The sequence below is a fragment of the Gymnodraco acuticeps genome, unplaced genomic scaffold (assembly GCF_902827175.1).
Source record: "Gymnodraco acuticeps unplaced genomic scaffold, fGymAcu1.1, whole genome shotgun sequence".
Taxonomy (NCBI): Eukaryota; Metazoa; Chordata; class Actinopteri; order Perciformes; family Bathydraconidae; genus Gymnodraco; species Gymnodraco acuticeps.
Window position 1 is genome coordinate 1047708 of NW_022992339.1, and position 16592 is coordinate 1064299.

At 43.3% G+C, this 16592-nt stretch overlaps 1 protein-coding gene across 1 annotated transcript in view; it reads left to right on the plus strand.

Annotated features, from left to right (window-relative positions):
• Positions 1 to 16592, plus strand: part of prkcz (protein kinase C, zeta) — a gene marked incomplete at its 3' end in the record, with an annotated part of 137223 nt that overhangs the window by 103584 nt on the left and 17047 nt on the right. Inside the window, 5 exon segments of the mRNA XM_034208691.1 lie at positions 2855 to 2952; positions 3701 to 3787; positions 6250 to 6385; positions 6571 to 6658; positions 7387 to 7506. Coding sequence (XP_034064582.1) covers positions 2855 to 2952; positions 3701 to 3787; positions 6250 to 6385; positions 6571 to 6658; positions 7387 to 7506 — 529 coding nt within the window.

The following is a 16592-nucleotide window of genomic DNA, read 5'->3' on the forward strand; positions in this document are numbered from 1 at the left end:
AAAGGCTCAGAAAATCTGCTGCTGGAGAAAGGAGTTGAAAAACAGTAAGCATTTTGACACAGATGACGAGGGATTGCCTCTAAATCAAACATAAAAACTGACAATGTAAATAGTCAAATGTAGTAAATAATACATGTTGAATGCTCTTCCCACTCCCTTTTTAAAAGCTTCCCGTTCCTTCCTGTTTGAAGTTATAAAGTCGGCCCTATAACAGCCCAAGTAAACATTAGTTAGGTAACTACATTGTCACACTGTAATGATGATTCACTTCAACACATAGACTGCCACCATGTTAAGGCAGTGGTTACATTGTGCAATCCCCCAGCACCAACAACTGAACAATCAACAGGAGGAAGCAATCAATCAAAGCTCATCAGAGAATCATTGCACACCAACAAACACAAAACAGTCTGATAAAACTGATTTGCGAAAACTGATATTTAGCAGTTGGATTCATGCAACACAATTGCAAATATCCTAAAAAAACGTTTAAAAGAAATGTAAAACTAAATTGTGATGAGTGCTTCCTCCTGTTGATTGTTCAGTTGTTGTTGTTGCTGTGGGAGCCCACTAGATGGCGATATTGTTCAACAGATAACTCCTGAACAGTAAAGTGAAAACACAGGCTGATGTTTCCTACCAGGATCACTGTCCGCAGCTCCTGCAGCACCCAACATCTGTCACAGGCTGCATAACTCCACTCAACATCTTCTAATATGTTCTTCTCTTCCACATATAAACACTTTCATTTTAAAACATTGTTCAATCCTAATGACTTGTGACAAAAGCAAAAGATCCATGAATGCAGTTTTACCCTAATGAATGGGATTTAAGGAACAATCTTTCTAATGTTGTGATAGGACATTCATGTATTCATGGCTCTACTCGTGCACATTCATTTAATAATGTATCTCTTTGGTACTGACATCAAAGTGAGCTCTCTCAGACAAACTAACTACTAAAGGAGCCAATACGAGAGATGTTGGCCTTGCATATTCTGCATAATTAGAGATTCCTCAAGTAATAATGAGTTGACCAGGAGGGATTTAGTATCAAGTACAACATATACATAAAAGATTAACCATCATCAACTTAATGACACTTTAAATCGGCATAAAACATCCCCGGCTCAGGCTAGGCACTCAGCTCTGTAACTGAAGTGCGGACAATTCAAACCACAGCTGACTGATACCAATGATGGAAAACGGATCTTTGCGCAGATACTGAAGGTTATTCATGCCAGTGGCCATACTTAAAGGAACCTTTTGTATTATTTAAACCCCTTCCCTTTTACCCGCTGTTGAGTTTCGCTTCAGTTATCCAAACAATTAGAATAACTCCGGAGCATTTCAAAAGTCCGGCAATTACTTTCAAAATGTATTATGTGTTTTAATTCAAAGAAAAATGTAGGATTGAACCATATTTGTCTTTTTTTAACCTTACAAAATAAAAAGATAAAAAATAGCTTCTGTAAAACTGGTCTGACTGTGCTACAGCGTACGATTAAAAGACTTCATAAACCCTAGTCAAATAATAATAGTTCCATCCCTGTAATGTCTTTGCCTGCACACAATATAATGAGTAACCACAATAACAGACACATCTCTCTCAGCTCCAACACGTCAGCCCCTCACTGCTTGCTTTAACTTCAGATAGAGATGAACCTGAAAGTGCATTTATGCTGTAATCTATTTGCAGGACACTCACTGATAGAGTGGCTTTATTCCTTCTTTTAGCATTAACATGTTTTTAGCAGCTGACTGAGTTATCTGGACTGTTTGTCTTCAGAGTGGAAAGGGTCTATCCTCCAGGGCCACGATTGGCTCTGCCGCTCTGGTTTACACCGTAGGGTCATTATATTCATGAATCTGGTTTAACACAGTGATATCAACCCAACTTTTGAACCTCTCCCAATTTGTGTCATGATAATATTGGGCACAAATGTTGACAATATAATATACCTAAATCATGATGCTAATTGGTCAAAGGGTCTGGTGCTTTGTGAAGTCTTTCTGCAGTAAACAAGAAAACAACTTCTTAAATTCTGCATGGAGTTCAGATCAAACAGGTTAACCTTGGACATAACATTGTCTAATTCAGGGTGTCAAACATATGGCCCGGGGGCCAAAACCTGCCCCCCAGAGGCTCCAATCTGTTCTCCAAAGATGACTTTTCAGAGAGTACAAATTACAGAAAAGACATGAACCCCAGTTTTCACAACTTTTATGCATTTGGTATGTTCACATTGTCAAGGCAGCTCCCCCTTTAGTTTGAATAGATAGTTCATTAAATGTGAACATTTTCAGGGAACAATTTGAAATGGTGGTTATTTATAGGTTATTATGCTAGGGTTATACTGGTCTGGCCCACTTGAGGTCAAATGTGGCCCCTGAACTCAAACGAGTTTCACACCTCAGCTCTGAATAGAGCATTAAAGCTGTTGTTTTCATTTCCGCCTTACTCTTTATTTCCATATTGCGACGCACAAAGCAAATGTAAGGGCTTGACAGACAAGACCGTTATGAACAGAGCTTCAAAATAAAGGTAAGAAGGTGAATCGCTCTGAAATGGGCCAAAGCAGTCCACTGACCAAAGGCACATGGTGGCTCCTCAGGAAGCTACCGGTCTTTGGGTAGATCTGCCATGGTTTTGTAACCTGGAGTGGCCCTTTATCTCTCACTAACAATGCCCTGGGTAATGGCCAGAGACTGGAGGTAATGACCCCTCTTATAGGATTGTGTATCTGTGGCATGGCGTGTCTCCCCCTCTCTGTTTAACCACAGAGAAAGTGTATCGATCAGACACATTGATTGTTAATACATTATCTCTCCGTCCGTCTCCCCCCCCTCTCCAGGATATCGACTGGGTGCAGACAGAGAAGCATGTGTTCGAGCAGGCGTCCACCAATCCATTCCTAGTAGGCCTCCACTCCTGTTTCCAGACAGAAAGTCGGTAAGAGCATGAGGAGGCTGACATCTCAGCTGCAGCTCACACACCTGACAGGACCTTTCAGAATACTCTCTGATGGTGCTCTGCTCTTTATTCAATCATCAAGCTGGTTTATATCATTTCATGCAATATCACCATTTTAGTTCTTAAGGTGCAAATACATCAAAAGCTCCAACCACAACATTATGTGCATTAGTATGTGGATATTGTATATTTTATGAATTGGTCCTGGATATTTTGATAGTTTTCCTTCCCTTTCATTACCTTATATATTATTCAGATTATTATGATCTCCTAATTGCCTTCTGCATTGATGTGTCCTCAGTTTTCACTCGTGAAAAATAATAACGTGGATCTTCAAAAACAAATGGACAACCCAGCCATAGCATACAAAGACATTTAAACATAGAGTTGAATTAGCAATAGTATTACATTCCTCTCAGCTATAATGCAAACACAAAAGCTGACTGATCATATATTCCTGGCCATGTTCATTCCAATGAAACAAGAGTTATGTGGGACTTTAATGCACAGAATAGAGGAATAATATTGTTTTTATAATCTACGGCAGGTACATTTATTGTGTGTTGTATTTGAATATACCTTCTAAAGAAGCATATGGATTGAAATCAAAGTGATGAGCTCATATTATCTTTTATAACTGGACTCCTCATGATATCATCTGTATCATGTATTTCTTTATTTCTGCCTATTAAGACACAAGATGTTCCCATCATGCTCGGTTTTGCAGGTTATTCCTGGTGATTGAATATGTGAATGGCGGGGACATGATGTTTCATATGCAACGACAAAGGAAGCTTCCGGAAGAACATGCACGGTGAGCATCCTGTTCCTGTACACATATAGCTTGTCTACATCGCTTTACCTTTGCCAAATGTTGTACTGTAAAAATCAAAAGCCAGGACCAGGGACTGCTGTGGGCCTCCAGGAACACCCTGTGTGATCAGAGCAAGTGTGTGAATGTAGGACTGGATTTGTGGTGGCTACACAGGAAACACTTCTATACACAAGACTAAATGTTTGGGTTGAAACATTTAAGAGGCCGATTTAGCTTGTTGGGCTTTTCCCTTCTCTGCAGTGTGTTATATGTGTGTGTGTGTGTGTGTGTGTGTGTGTGTGTGTGTGCATGTTAATGCTCTACAAAGACTACAATCCCTGTGTTCCCTCCAGAGGGAGTTTCTCTCCCACACACTGCCTGAAACGCCTCAATTGGACTCATTTGTTTTCTTCATTAACATAGTGACATCACTTTGTAACACTCGTGCTTCTATTGGCTAGCCTCCAACGCATTGTACGTGAAAGGCTCAGGGGCGGGACATCTCTAAGCTGTTGACCAATCACAAGCTGGCCAGCTAACCAATCAGAGCAGACTGGGCTCTGGTTTCAGACAGAGGGTGAAAGAGGTGCTGCAGCACAGGCAGTATGAGAGAATTAAAGAGCTTTCTGAACATTAAAGACTGGAGACATGTCCCATGTCCTCTTCAAAGTATGTTATGTAAAGCACAGGGTGTGTAGTATGTTTGCTAGAACATAAAGCATCAGTTTCATGAAAGCATCTTGTGTTTTGTGGTGCACTGAGAGTGCGTGTTAGAAGATCCCCAGTCTCAAGCGCTCCTGCACCACAAACCTCTTCTCCTCACAAACCCTAATGCGGTGCTTCAGCAGCTCCATGCACGTGGCTGCGCTGCCAACACCCAATGTAACACTTATTTTTCCCCCACTGAGAAATATAATGAGCACCCATAATTCATTGTGCCTGCGCACTTGCGGGGTATTCCAACTGCGGCTCTGATAAATGCTGGATCAAAGGCTGGGTAATTTAGAGAGGCACCGTTGGGCCCCTATCGGCCCCTGCAATCTGTATTCTGGAGACAGTGGCTGTACATATGCAAAGCAGCATGTTAATCACTCATAATGATTGTACATATTCATGAGCAGCGCACTTAGAGAGAGCCCTGCTGCATTCCCCCGCGCCGTGGGGGAGGCGGGCCGGTGGGCGATGGATGCTGCTGATAGGATGCAGCTTCTATCAGTCTGATGTAAGCACCAGAGCCACGGCGTACAATGGAGGCTGTCACAGAGAGAGCGTGGGGGAGCGATGTGGGATTCGTGATGTCAAACATCTCCGCACGACAGTCTCTCCCTCACTGTTTGACAATCGTGGAATTACAGCAGGCGGGGGCCCGTCACTGTTAATGAAGGCTTATCTCCCAGAGACAGAAAACACTCTACCTACACATGGAGAGGAAACGCTACTGACTCACCAAGAAGCACAACAAGAACATCCAATCACGGTCAAAACAAGAGGGTTATGTTTGCTATAAATATATGTTCACCATGAGGGGAATAATCGACTTAAGGAAGCTCTTTGCACCTCTAAAAATCACTGATCAATTAGAAATAACCATGCCTGCTGCACGGCTGCTATTATTTATTTTTTTAAGTTTGAGTAATGATTTGCAGGCACAGTGAAAATGTACTTAACATTTCCCCTCGTTAAAGGAGTCTTCAGCCCTGGAGGCTGTAGCTTTCAGAAGGTTAACAAGTTGGTCGTAAGCGTGGTTGGTGCAAGTCGGTTCATTACTTTTGTAGCATGTATGTTGTCAGCAGATACCCTGGTGATCTCTCTGATCAGAAGACATTTAGTCTTGATGATGGCACTATGATTAAAGCTTACAGTGTTCAGAATGGAATGGATCCATCCTCTGGGGGCCATGAATGCACTCTCCAACTTTGGCACTTTAGACCATGTGGTCAATTGTGTTAATTCCCGTCTATCTGGTTTACTACAGTGATTTGTAAAAAAAAGAGATAAATGCATCTTGACGCTGATTTGTAAAAAGTTCAGAATTCATGCTTTGTCAAGTCTGTCTGAAGAAGACAAGCACACCTTGTTTCTTGTTTTCTGAATGGAGTTTGAATCGATCAGGGCTCAGCTAAAACATCCATCATTTGAATAGAGCATAAATGCTGAAGAGATGTTATCGTTTACATTCGCCGCTTTGCATTGAATTGGTTTGTTATTGCGTCGCAAAATGCAAATAGCTGACAGACAGTGCGGTTATGAAAAGAACCACAAAATATATGTTTCACCTGGAGTGCTACAAGAGAGTGAAAGCACCAGCTGTGTTTTAATCCTTTTAAAGGTGAAGGCAACACATGCAGCTACCACAGGCTATAGATAATCTGTCGTGTTGTGTACCAGAGGAGATCTTCGGCCTGATGTAGGCCCTCAAGGACAGGTCAGAAACATCATTTTGTGCATTTCTCTCTTCACAGATTTTATGCTGCTGAAATCTGTATCGCTCTGAACTTCCTGCATGAAAAGGGCATCATCTACCGAGACCTGAAGCTGGACAACGTTCTCTTGGATCACGAGGGACACATCAAGCTCACAGACTACGGCATGTGCAAGGTAAGACACACGTTGATTTTTCAGTCCACTGTGTGGACGGCTAGCGTGGATGATCAATAATGCAAAAGATCAGTATCGACTGGAAGTACTGATTTCTTTGTTTTTTGTCCATCAATTGTTCTCTCGCACATCATATACTTTATTTATTATCACTCCACCCTGTTCCTCCTCCTACACCTCACCAGGAGGGCATCAGACCAGGGGACACCACCAGTACCTTCTGTGGAACACCCAACTACATCGCCCCTGAGATCCTCCGAGGAGAGGACTACGGTGAGTACCGAACAACAACAAATATTTTTGATTGTAAATACCAACAGAAGTCCATAAACACAGGACACTGCTCTTAAAAGCATGAACATTCAGTTGTGGGCCGTAATTACAAAAAGACGCCTCACAGTGGATCTTTGTTTTAAATGAAGGTATAATTAAAAGGATTTTAGAGGGTTCATCGGTTGAAAAGCAAATCGGAAATAAACGCTAAGATCAACACCATTTAAGGCCCTATTATGTTTTTTGGGTGTTCCCTCTCCTGCAGTGTGTTTTATAGGTATGTGTGCATGCAAATGGTCTGTTTACTTCCTTAATATAGTGACATCCCTATATAACACTTGTACTTCTATTGGCTAGTGCTCTAACACATGGACGTGATAGGCCAAGGGGCGGGACAATTCTAAGCGGTTGAGCCAACCAATCAGAGCAGACTGGGCTCTGGTTTCAGACAGAGGGTGAAAAGAGGAGCTGCAGCACAGGCAGTATGAGGAAAAGAGCTTTTTGAACATGAAAGCATGGAGACATGTCCCAGTAGAGGGACTAAATACTGATATGTAATTAGCCTTAACTGCATCAGGCACATTTCTTAGTAGTAGTGCACGTACAGAGAGAACATCTTTCACCATTGACCAAACATGCCTGAGTTGGTAATTCATAACAATGATAATTAGTTTCTCTGAGTCTTGTTTGTCTTAAGAATGTTTTTGTTGTGCCCCCCCCCCCCCCAGGCTTCAGCGTGGACTGGTGGGCTCTGGGCGTGCTGATGTTTGAGATGATGGCTGGGAGATCCCCTTTTGATATTATCACCGACAATCCTGACATGAACACAGAGGAGTACCTCTTCCAAGGTGAGGCGAAGGAGATAACTATACATAGAGTTGAATACACCTGTGAGATACAGACCTGTGAGATACACACCTGTGAGATACACACCTGTGAGATACACACCTGTGAGATACACACCTGTGAGATACACACATGTGAGATACACACCTATGAGATACACACCTATGAGATACACACCTGTGAGATACACACATGTGAGTTACACACCTGTGAGATACACACCTATGAGATATACACCTGTGAGATACACACCTGTGAGATACACACCTGTGAGATACACACCTGTGAGATACACACATGTGAGTTACACACCTGTGAGATACACACCTATGAGATACACACCTGTGAGATACACACCTGTGAGATACACACCTATGAGATATACACCTGTGAGATATACACCTATCATATGAGATACACACCTGTGAGATACACACCTGTGAGATACACACCTGTGAGATACACACCTGTGAGATATACACCTGTGAGATACACACCTGTGAGATACACACCTGTGAGATATACACATGTGAGATACACACCTGTGAGATACACACATGTGAGATACACACATGTGAGATACACTTGTGAGATACACACATGTGAGATACACACCTGTGAGATACACACATGTGAGATACACCTGTGAGATACACACCTGTGAGATACACCTGTGAGATACACACCTGTGAGATACACACCTGTGAGATACACACATGTGAGATACACCTGTGAGATATACACTTGTGAGATACACCTGTGAGATACACACCTGTGAGATACACCTGTGAGATACACCTGTGAGATACACACCTGTGAGATACACCTGTGAGATACACCTGTGAGATACACCTGTGAGATACACACCTGTAGGCACGGCCGTCTAGGACCGCGAAAACACAGGTTATTATTTTGAAACCCTTTGTACTGCACTTTACTTTTTATTGCACGTGTAGTTTATCAATGCTGTCAGTAAAAAACATAGGCATAACGTTACCCTGTAAAAGCAACAATATCAAAAAGTCATATTATAAAACAGCTATCATAAATGATCAAATTATAGCTGGGTCTGAACATGTTTTCATTATTTGGGGAGGCAGGACTGTGCTTTTAAAAAATATGCTGGCATGGAAATTTGACCAACAGAATAAAAACCGAGGAAAATGTTGTCCTGATGAAGGAGCTGGCGAAAATATTATAAATAATTTGTAATCATCCTGTGGAGATCATACATTTCTGAACAAATACCATGGCAACCAGTGTTAGACAGACAATAATAGCCTTGGGGGCGTATTTCTTTCTCAAAACTGTTTAATTTGGATTATAAATGATGGATGTTTCTGCAGTTCTTAAGCACTAAATACATATTTACAAAAGTATATTTTCACTTTAAAGTTATTTATTTAGAAAAGTCATACAGCAGTTTTCAGTTATATTCTGTAATGTCGGTCCCTGTTTCATGATCAGGATGTTTCCAGTTCCTCACTACATCCTGTGCTTTATGGATTAGCAGTGGAGGGATATTGGGAAATCAAATATGAGTATTGAGAGCGTCTGGCAGGCTGTGTGGTGCCATTTAAACAAATGTTAGTTTAACCCTTTGTGACGCATAACTGAGAGTGTGGAAAACAGATGCCATGTAAATAACAATCACCTCTGGGCTGTAAAGGATTTATGTGTGTTTGTAAATCCAGGCTTAGATGGGTCTGTATGCTTCATTCAAATGAGTGAACCTCAGAAATAAAGCTAATGTTATTTCTCTCACATGTTAATTAGCTTTAGTTTGCTGTAGTCTCTCAATCCACTCCTGTTTTATTTTAGTTTGTGAGATTTATTGGCATTTGAGTAACTTATTGTTGCATTTACATTAGTGATATCATTTGATAAGGAAAATAACCGTTGGAGAACATGCACTCATTTTGGTATTTAGTTTTTATTTCCTATTGATACGCGGAGTGAAGCAGGTAGGACCCAAACGCAGATAATACTGATAATACCTTTATTTCAAGGGCTCTTATCGAACATATCACATGGAAACAAACAAAACACTCTACGGTGAACTAGGTCACAAACAAAAGAAGCACCAATCCTGAACACAGGAAGAGACCAGACTAAATACAGGGAGGGGTAATCACCAGACGAGAAACAGCCGGGGAGGGGAGGAGAAACACAAGGGCCACAGGTGAACACAATCAAACAATTAGACACACCAGGGAAACTAACGACAGGGAGGAAAAATACAGGGAAAAGGACCAGACAATACACAAGGAGGAAAACATGACAGAGAGAACAGAAACACACCCATAACAAGACATACAAAACTAAAACGTGACATAACACAAGAATCATGACAGAACCCCCCCCTCAAGGGACGGATTCTAGACGTCCCTAAACACCAAAACAAAAATCCAACAACGTCCAGCAGGGTGGGTGGAGGGGGTCCGGAGGACGGGCCTTGGCTGACAGCCCAGGGCGAGGCAGAGTTCGAAGAGGGGGTCTCGGGCGGACGGCCCGGGGGCAAGGTAGGGTTCGAGGAAGGGGTCTCGGGCGGACGGCCCGGGGGCAAGGTAGGGTTCGAGGAAGGGGTCTCGGGCGGACGGCTCGGGGGCAAGGCAGAGTTCAAGGAAGGGGTCTCGGGCGGACGGCCTGGGGGCAAGGCCGAGTTCGAGGAAGGGGTCTCGGGCGGACGGCCCGGGGGCAAGGCCGAGTTCGAGGAGGGGCGAAGACCACAGCGGGCAAACTCAGGGGACCGGGCTCGAGGGCGAAGACCGGACAGCACCGGAGGCCGGGCAGGAGCCGGTGTCGACCGGACAGGATCCGGAGCCGGTGGGACAGGTGTCGGCAAGATTCCCCACGGAAGAGGACACAGGGCCGGCAGGACCCCCGGCCGGAGAGCAGTCGGCGGAACCTCCAACGACACGGGACATAGGGTTGGCAGGACCCCCAGCAGAAGAGTAGTCTGCGGGACCTCCAACAACACGGGACATAGGGTTGGCAGGACCCCCGGCAGAAGAGTAGTCTGCGGGACCTCCAACGGGACAAGACATGGAGTTGGCGTCGGCTGGAGAGCCAGCAGGAGCCGAGGTGCCGGAGTCGGACGGTACGCCGACAAGACTCGGGGAGCTGGCGTCGGCTGGGGAGCCAGCAGGAGCCGAGGTGCCGGAGTCGGACGGTACGCAGACAAGACTCGGGGAGCTGGCGTTGGCCGGTACGCCAGTCCTGGAGCCAAAACTGGAGTCGGGACCATGGCTACTGGGGCCGGTACTGAAGCCAGAATCATGGCTGTAAGGTCCGGTTCAGGAGCCGGAAACATGGCTGTAAGGTCCGGTTCTGGAGCCGGAAACATGGCTGTAAGGTCCGGTTCTGGAGCCGGAAACATGGCTGTAAGGTCCGGTTTAGGAGCCGGAAACATGGCTGTAAGGTCCGGTTCTGGAGCCGGAAACATGGCTGTAAGGTCCGGTTCAGGAGCCGGAAACATGGCTTTAAGGTCCGGTTCTGGAGCCGGAATTGTGGCTGCTCCGGCTGCTAGCCTGGCCTTGCGACGACTCCTCTTAGCAGCCGCCTGAATACTCCGTGGACCTCCATAAGCCAGACGAGTTCCGGAATACAACAGGAACTGGAGCAGAAGCACGGGTTGAGTGTAGGCGGAACCCACCAAGGCGTATGGTGCCAGGTTGGGAATTGGGAGCCAGCATGCCTGGGGCTAGCAGGCCGGGAATCACACACCGGGAGGATCTTTGAAATCCAGCCAGGTAAGAATTTCACCAAACCTGGTTTCTCTCTAGCCATCTGGCGCGCCTCTGATAACACCGCCTCTCGCTGCTGAACTCCGGGTGCTCTCTTCCATCGATCCGAGCAGTTAGCCAAAAAAAAGGAAAAATTCAATAATTCCAGCTCGAACGGATCTGCTGGGCCCATTTCTTGGTTGGTGCTTTCTGATACGCGGAGTGAAGCAGGTAGGACCCAAACGCAGATAATACTGATAATACCTTTATTTCAAGGGCTCTTATCGAACATATCACATGGAAACAAACAAAACACTCTACGGTGAACTAGGTCACAAACAAAAGAAGCACCAATCCTGAACACAGGAAGAGACCAGACTAAATACAGGGAGGGGTAATCACCAGACGAGAAACAGCCGGGCAGGGGAGGAGAAACACAAGGGCCACAGGTGAACACAATCAAACAATTAGACACACCAGGGAAACTAACGACAGGGAGGAAAAACCCAGGGAAAAGGACCAGACAATACACAAGGAGGAAAACATGACAGAGAGAACAGAAACACACCCATAACAAGACATACAAAACTAAAACGTGACATAACACAAGAATCATGACACCTATTGATGTACATTTTTTGTCTGTGTTTATTTCTACCTCAAAAGTGACGATGTATGAGTTTAATACTCTGTTGGCAGAGTATATGGTCTCTTAAACCCCATTGGATGACGATATGGTGGTCAGGCAGAAAAAGAAAAAAAACTGGTTTCTTAATGTTTTAAAGCAGTGTTTCTCAACTGGTGGGTCACGACCCAAAAGTGGGTCCCGAGGCCTGACTAGTTGAGAACCACTGTTTTAAAGCACATTAAGAAAATCTGTTGCATGTGAGCTGAGCAAGAAATGAATATTTGAGTAATGAATGTAACGCTGTGGCGTCGGGGGTTTCGATTGCCAGTTCGCTTGAGAGAAAAATGTGTGTCAACATCCCACAATGCTCTATATCTGCCGATCATTGTTGTGTTGGATAGCTGTATCTGATGGTTTTCCAAATGAAGGATGAAAGTAATGATGCCATAATAACTGTTCAGAGTTGTGAGTCTTTCCTCATAATGTCATACGGTACATCGCAGTGCATCCGTCTACAGCTCTGTGTAAGCGTGTTAATGCCTTTGACGCTGAAGAGAAGCAGCATTTCGAGCATGCACTGATGGAATTTGCCTCGGTTACTTTATTTATTTTCTCTCAATAGTGTCTGTGAGTGCTTCAAGTGTCAAATGATAAAGGTATTTTATCATTCTGCATCTACGGAGAATGGTGTCCAGCCACACATACAGTATGTCTCCAAATGATACCTGTGCACATGTCTCTAAGGCGGGAACATACGGTCGGGGACATTGTTTTGAACATATTTGGAGGCCCACAGAAAGCCTTGAGTAGATGTGGAACTTGTGCAGATGAGAGGATGTCCCTCACTGCTACGTGCAGTTACCCATAAATCCCTTCCATGTGTAGGCCTGCAGCCAGGGGGGCCAGGGGCCAACAAGCCACATGTGGGACAAAGAGTGTGTTTGTGTGGGACATATTACTGTAATGATAAGACCTAGTTCAGATTGAAATTGTAATGTCCATGTAACCCTAACAAATAAACATTTAGTTGCTCTTACATATTAATAACAAGGCTTTACTTTAGGTTGACAGGAGCTAGCTTACTACCACAGTCTACTGACTTGTGTTCTGCACAGTGTGGTAAACGCTCACTATTTCAGCTGCTGTAACCTTATCTGTTTGGTAATACTGTCAGGATCTCGACTCAAACTGATGAACCCAAATGCACGACCCAGAGACAAAGTCTTGAATGTAAAAAAATGTCATTTTAATTTCACAGATCAGGTAATCCCTCTTAACAGAGTAGGTACTGGAAATAACAAAAGGCATAACAAAAAGAGAACTTAAGAAAAACTTAAGCCTACAAAATTAACAAAAGAAACAAAACCTGACATGAGTGAAAGCGATCCTTTCTGAGCTGAGGCTTGGCACGACCATTCGGAGAAACAAACAAGACAAACTGACACAGGACAGGGAAGAGACAGGACTATTTAAACATGAGGTGAGTGGGAACAGGTGGAAACAATCAGGGGCGGGGCAGACGCTGATGATGGCACACAAGGGGAGGAAGAAACAGGGGCTGAAGTGGAATAGTCCATTTAGCTTAGGAACCTTCCTAACGGAGTGAAATGACCCGGAAGTCCCTCAGTGGCAGCCATGATAAGTGCCGTTCCAATTCTCTAGATGATAGGAAAGGAGGTTTCAAACTTCCTTTATAACCTCCTTTAGCTTAGGAACCACTGGACCTCCCTCACCGAAAGGAGAGGAGAAAGTGCTGCCCCACAATGCATTGCAGCCGCAGCATTTGCCATCACAACAGTCTTCACGGAAACAACCGATTATGACCGAGAAATGATATCATGAAAGTTACGGTGCTTATTAAGCTTTTTAAAACGTATGTGGTAAGTTGCCAAAGTGCTTTGTTCTGAACGTTCATCAGTATTATAATCAAAAAGAGAAATATGAACGTTAGTTTTTACTGAAATGATCAAATAAAGTCAACATTTCACAGTCTTTACTGAGCTGTGTGGGGTTTGTTCAACTTTTAAAAGATGTTTGAATGGTGATATACACAGTGATAGATGTTAAGGACTAACGTTTATAATAAATACATTTGTATTGATTTTAAGATATTTTCATAGTTCATACAATCATACGTATTGGGATCATTTGTATTAATGTGGATCGGAGGGAGAGGGTGACGAGCATAAGTTTCACTTTCCTTTTTTATTTCAATTCCAACTTTGGTCATGAAGAATATGTTTCTCTGTTGTCCACGTTCATAAAGCAAAGCAACAGCATCAGAGCACAGAGTCTCTAGATGAGTTTACAGTAGTCCCTCGTTCTTATTGAACATCCATGTTGTAGTCCGCTGTATAGAAAACTGTAGTTTCCATAGTTTCCCCACAGCAGCAGACGCACATTCATGACGTCCGCTGGCGCATCATAAACACGTGGGATAGTGAAAGTGCAGTCGATTCTCTAAAGTACCGCAGTCTCTTCTCCTAAGTCCTTTTGAATTCTCCTATCCACTATCCCTTAACCCCGTGACGTTTCACTCAGAGGTCAAGGAATAGACGATAGGGTTAGAACTTAGATACATACATTTCCAGACCTTGTTGATTGATGGACATCTGACCCTAATGTTAATTAGGGTAATGGTTATATCCCTGTCTTGCTTTCTAAACAGTCATTGGATAAAAGCCACGTTTTAGACGAGCGACTGTAAAACAAATGCATTACCTTCAAGGATTTACCACAATATTGTAATTAACATTCACCAATGTGAGATTTTAACCTTCTAGGGATCGGCTAGTTCTCAAGGAAATGACATTACATTGAAAAGCGACACAACTTAATACACAATAACAACAAAGCTAACTTTGGTTCGGACCAAAGGAAACAAGGTTTTGGTTTGATCACACCCTCTATAATCTCTGTCCTATTTGTATTTGTGTTCCTGGAGCCATATGGTAGCCTCACATAGACCCCCTCCCTTTACCTCCCTCTCTCACACAGCCACCCACACAGTCCTGTAGAACAGAAATTCCTCCATATAGCCTCGTGTGACGCAATATGTCTCTGCTGTGGCTGTCAGGGCTCCGCGGCTAGCATCTGCCACCAGCCCGTCCTCCTGCCGTCTCGCTGGTGGAGCAGCAGGTTCTTACACCAGTTCCTGCCAACGGAAACCAACCCTTTCTCTATAGGTGCCGCCCAGCCATATGCCACCTATGGTTCCTGTGCCAGCCCTGCTCTGGGTCCCAGTGCTGCAACCCTATAGCTCCAGACACACATACATTTGACTCAGTGGGGAGCCAAGCACAAGGTGGCATTCTTGTGATAACATGTACAATTTTAATAACAGAAATATATTATAAACGCCAACATCTTCACTCCAGGTAAACCAAGTAGCTTTTCCCCAGTTATCTCTCTAAGTATTCATCAGGCTGAATGAATAGAACAGTATTTCTGTATATCTATCATAAGCTCAAATCGGCTGTAAATAACTAAACTAGTCTTACCATTTTGTACCAATATGTATTCAGCTTTAATGTGCACCGGAGAGGTTTTGGAACATGGCTGTGCTCTTCTGTTTTTGGTGTCATTTCCCTGACAAGTGAGAGGATTATTTTACGACATTAAACAAGCACCAAGTTAAAGCTGGAGGGACACATTGAAATAAAACTATGGAATTCAGTGAATTCTGTTTGTTGTATTTATTTCGATTTATATTAATCTAGCAAATAATACATTATGACAAAGTTGGATATTGTGCTTTCCAGAATAATGGTTCTTTAACCTTTGTTTTGTCTTCCTGGCTACTTTTGTTGACTCTTTATTAAGCTTATATAATGAATCACCGTATTCTGTTTTACACCTTTTTAGCCAACTTCATTCCATCTTATTAATATTAATAATTAATATAGTTTTATTTATGGTCAATAGACCTGATTTACACTAATTTAAACTTACATTTTGAAGTAAAAAAGGCAAAAATGTTAATTTAATGAACCTTATAAAGTCATTTTCCTCCATGGAGTATCATAAGTAATATTTTAATTGCATCTTAACTACGAACAACAGTTCAAATTCTGGCAGATTTGAGGCACTTCTTTATTTCAGCAACAGTCTGCAGATCATCCTGACCCCGAACAACCCGGTACAATAATACATGTTGTCCACCTGAGTAGAAAAATCACTAATAAATAACAGCTGCAGAAAAACATGGTATAAAACAAGTAGCATGAGGTGACAAATGAGACGGAACAAAAAGCCTGTAGCCTGAGAGGCAAAACCCAGGGGAAACTATGCACTAATAGCTTGATGAGGCATGTGGCTGGAGACTCATTCATTCACATTCATGTCCTTACTGCACTTCAACTGAGTATAAAGAAAAGTGGTTTTGTTACCAGCTGAAATCCTCTTTGCTCAAAAGAAACACCTGATCTGAGCATACCATGTCCGATTTACAGTTTACACTATTCTGTCACACCTGATATTCTGACACATGGTAGTGATGGAGAGTAAACACGTGCACTCACTGACAATGTGACCTTGAGCTGTGCATTGAAGCACTACAGTGTGAGGCAGAGCTATAACCTTTTTAGATTTTGAGGGAAAACTATTTTTCACCGAGTTTTTGTTCTCGGTTGCATGACATTGTAAAGCTGTGGGAGTCTCAAGGCTTTGTGTAGACCATCAGAAGTGAGAGAAGAAGAGAACAGTCCTCTGTATCTCCTCCCCTCCTTTGACTCCC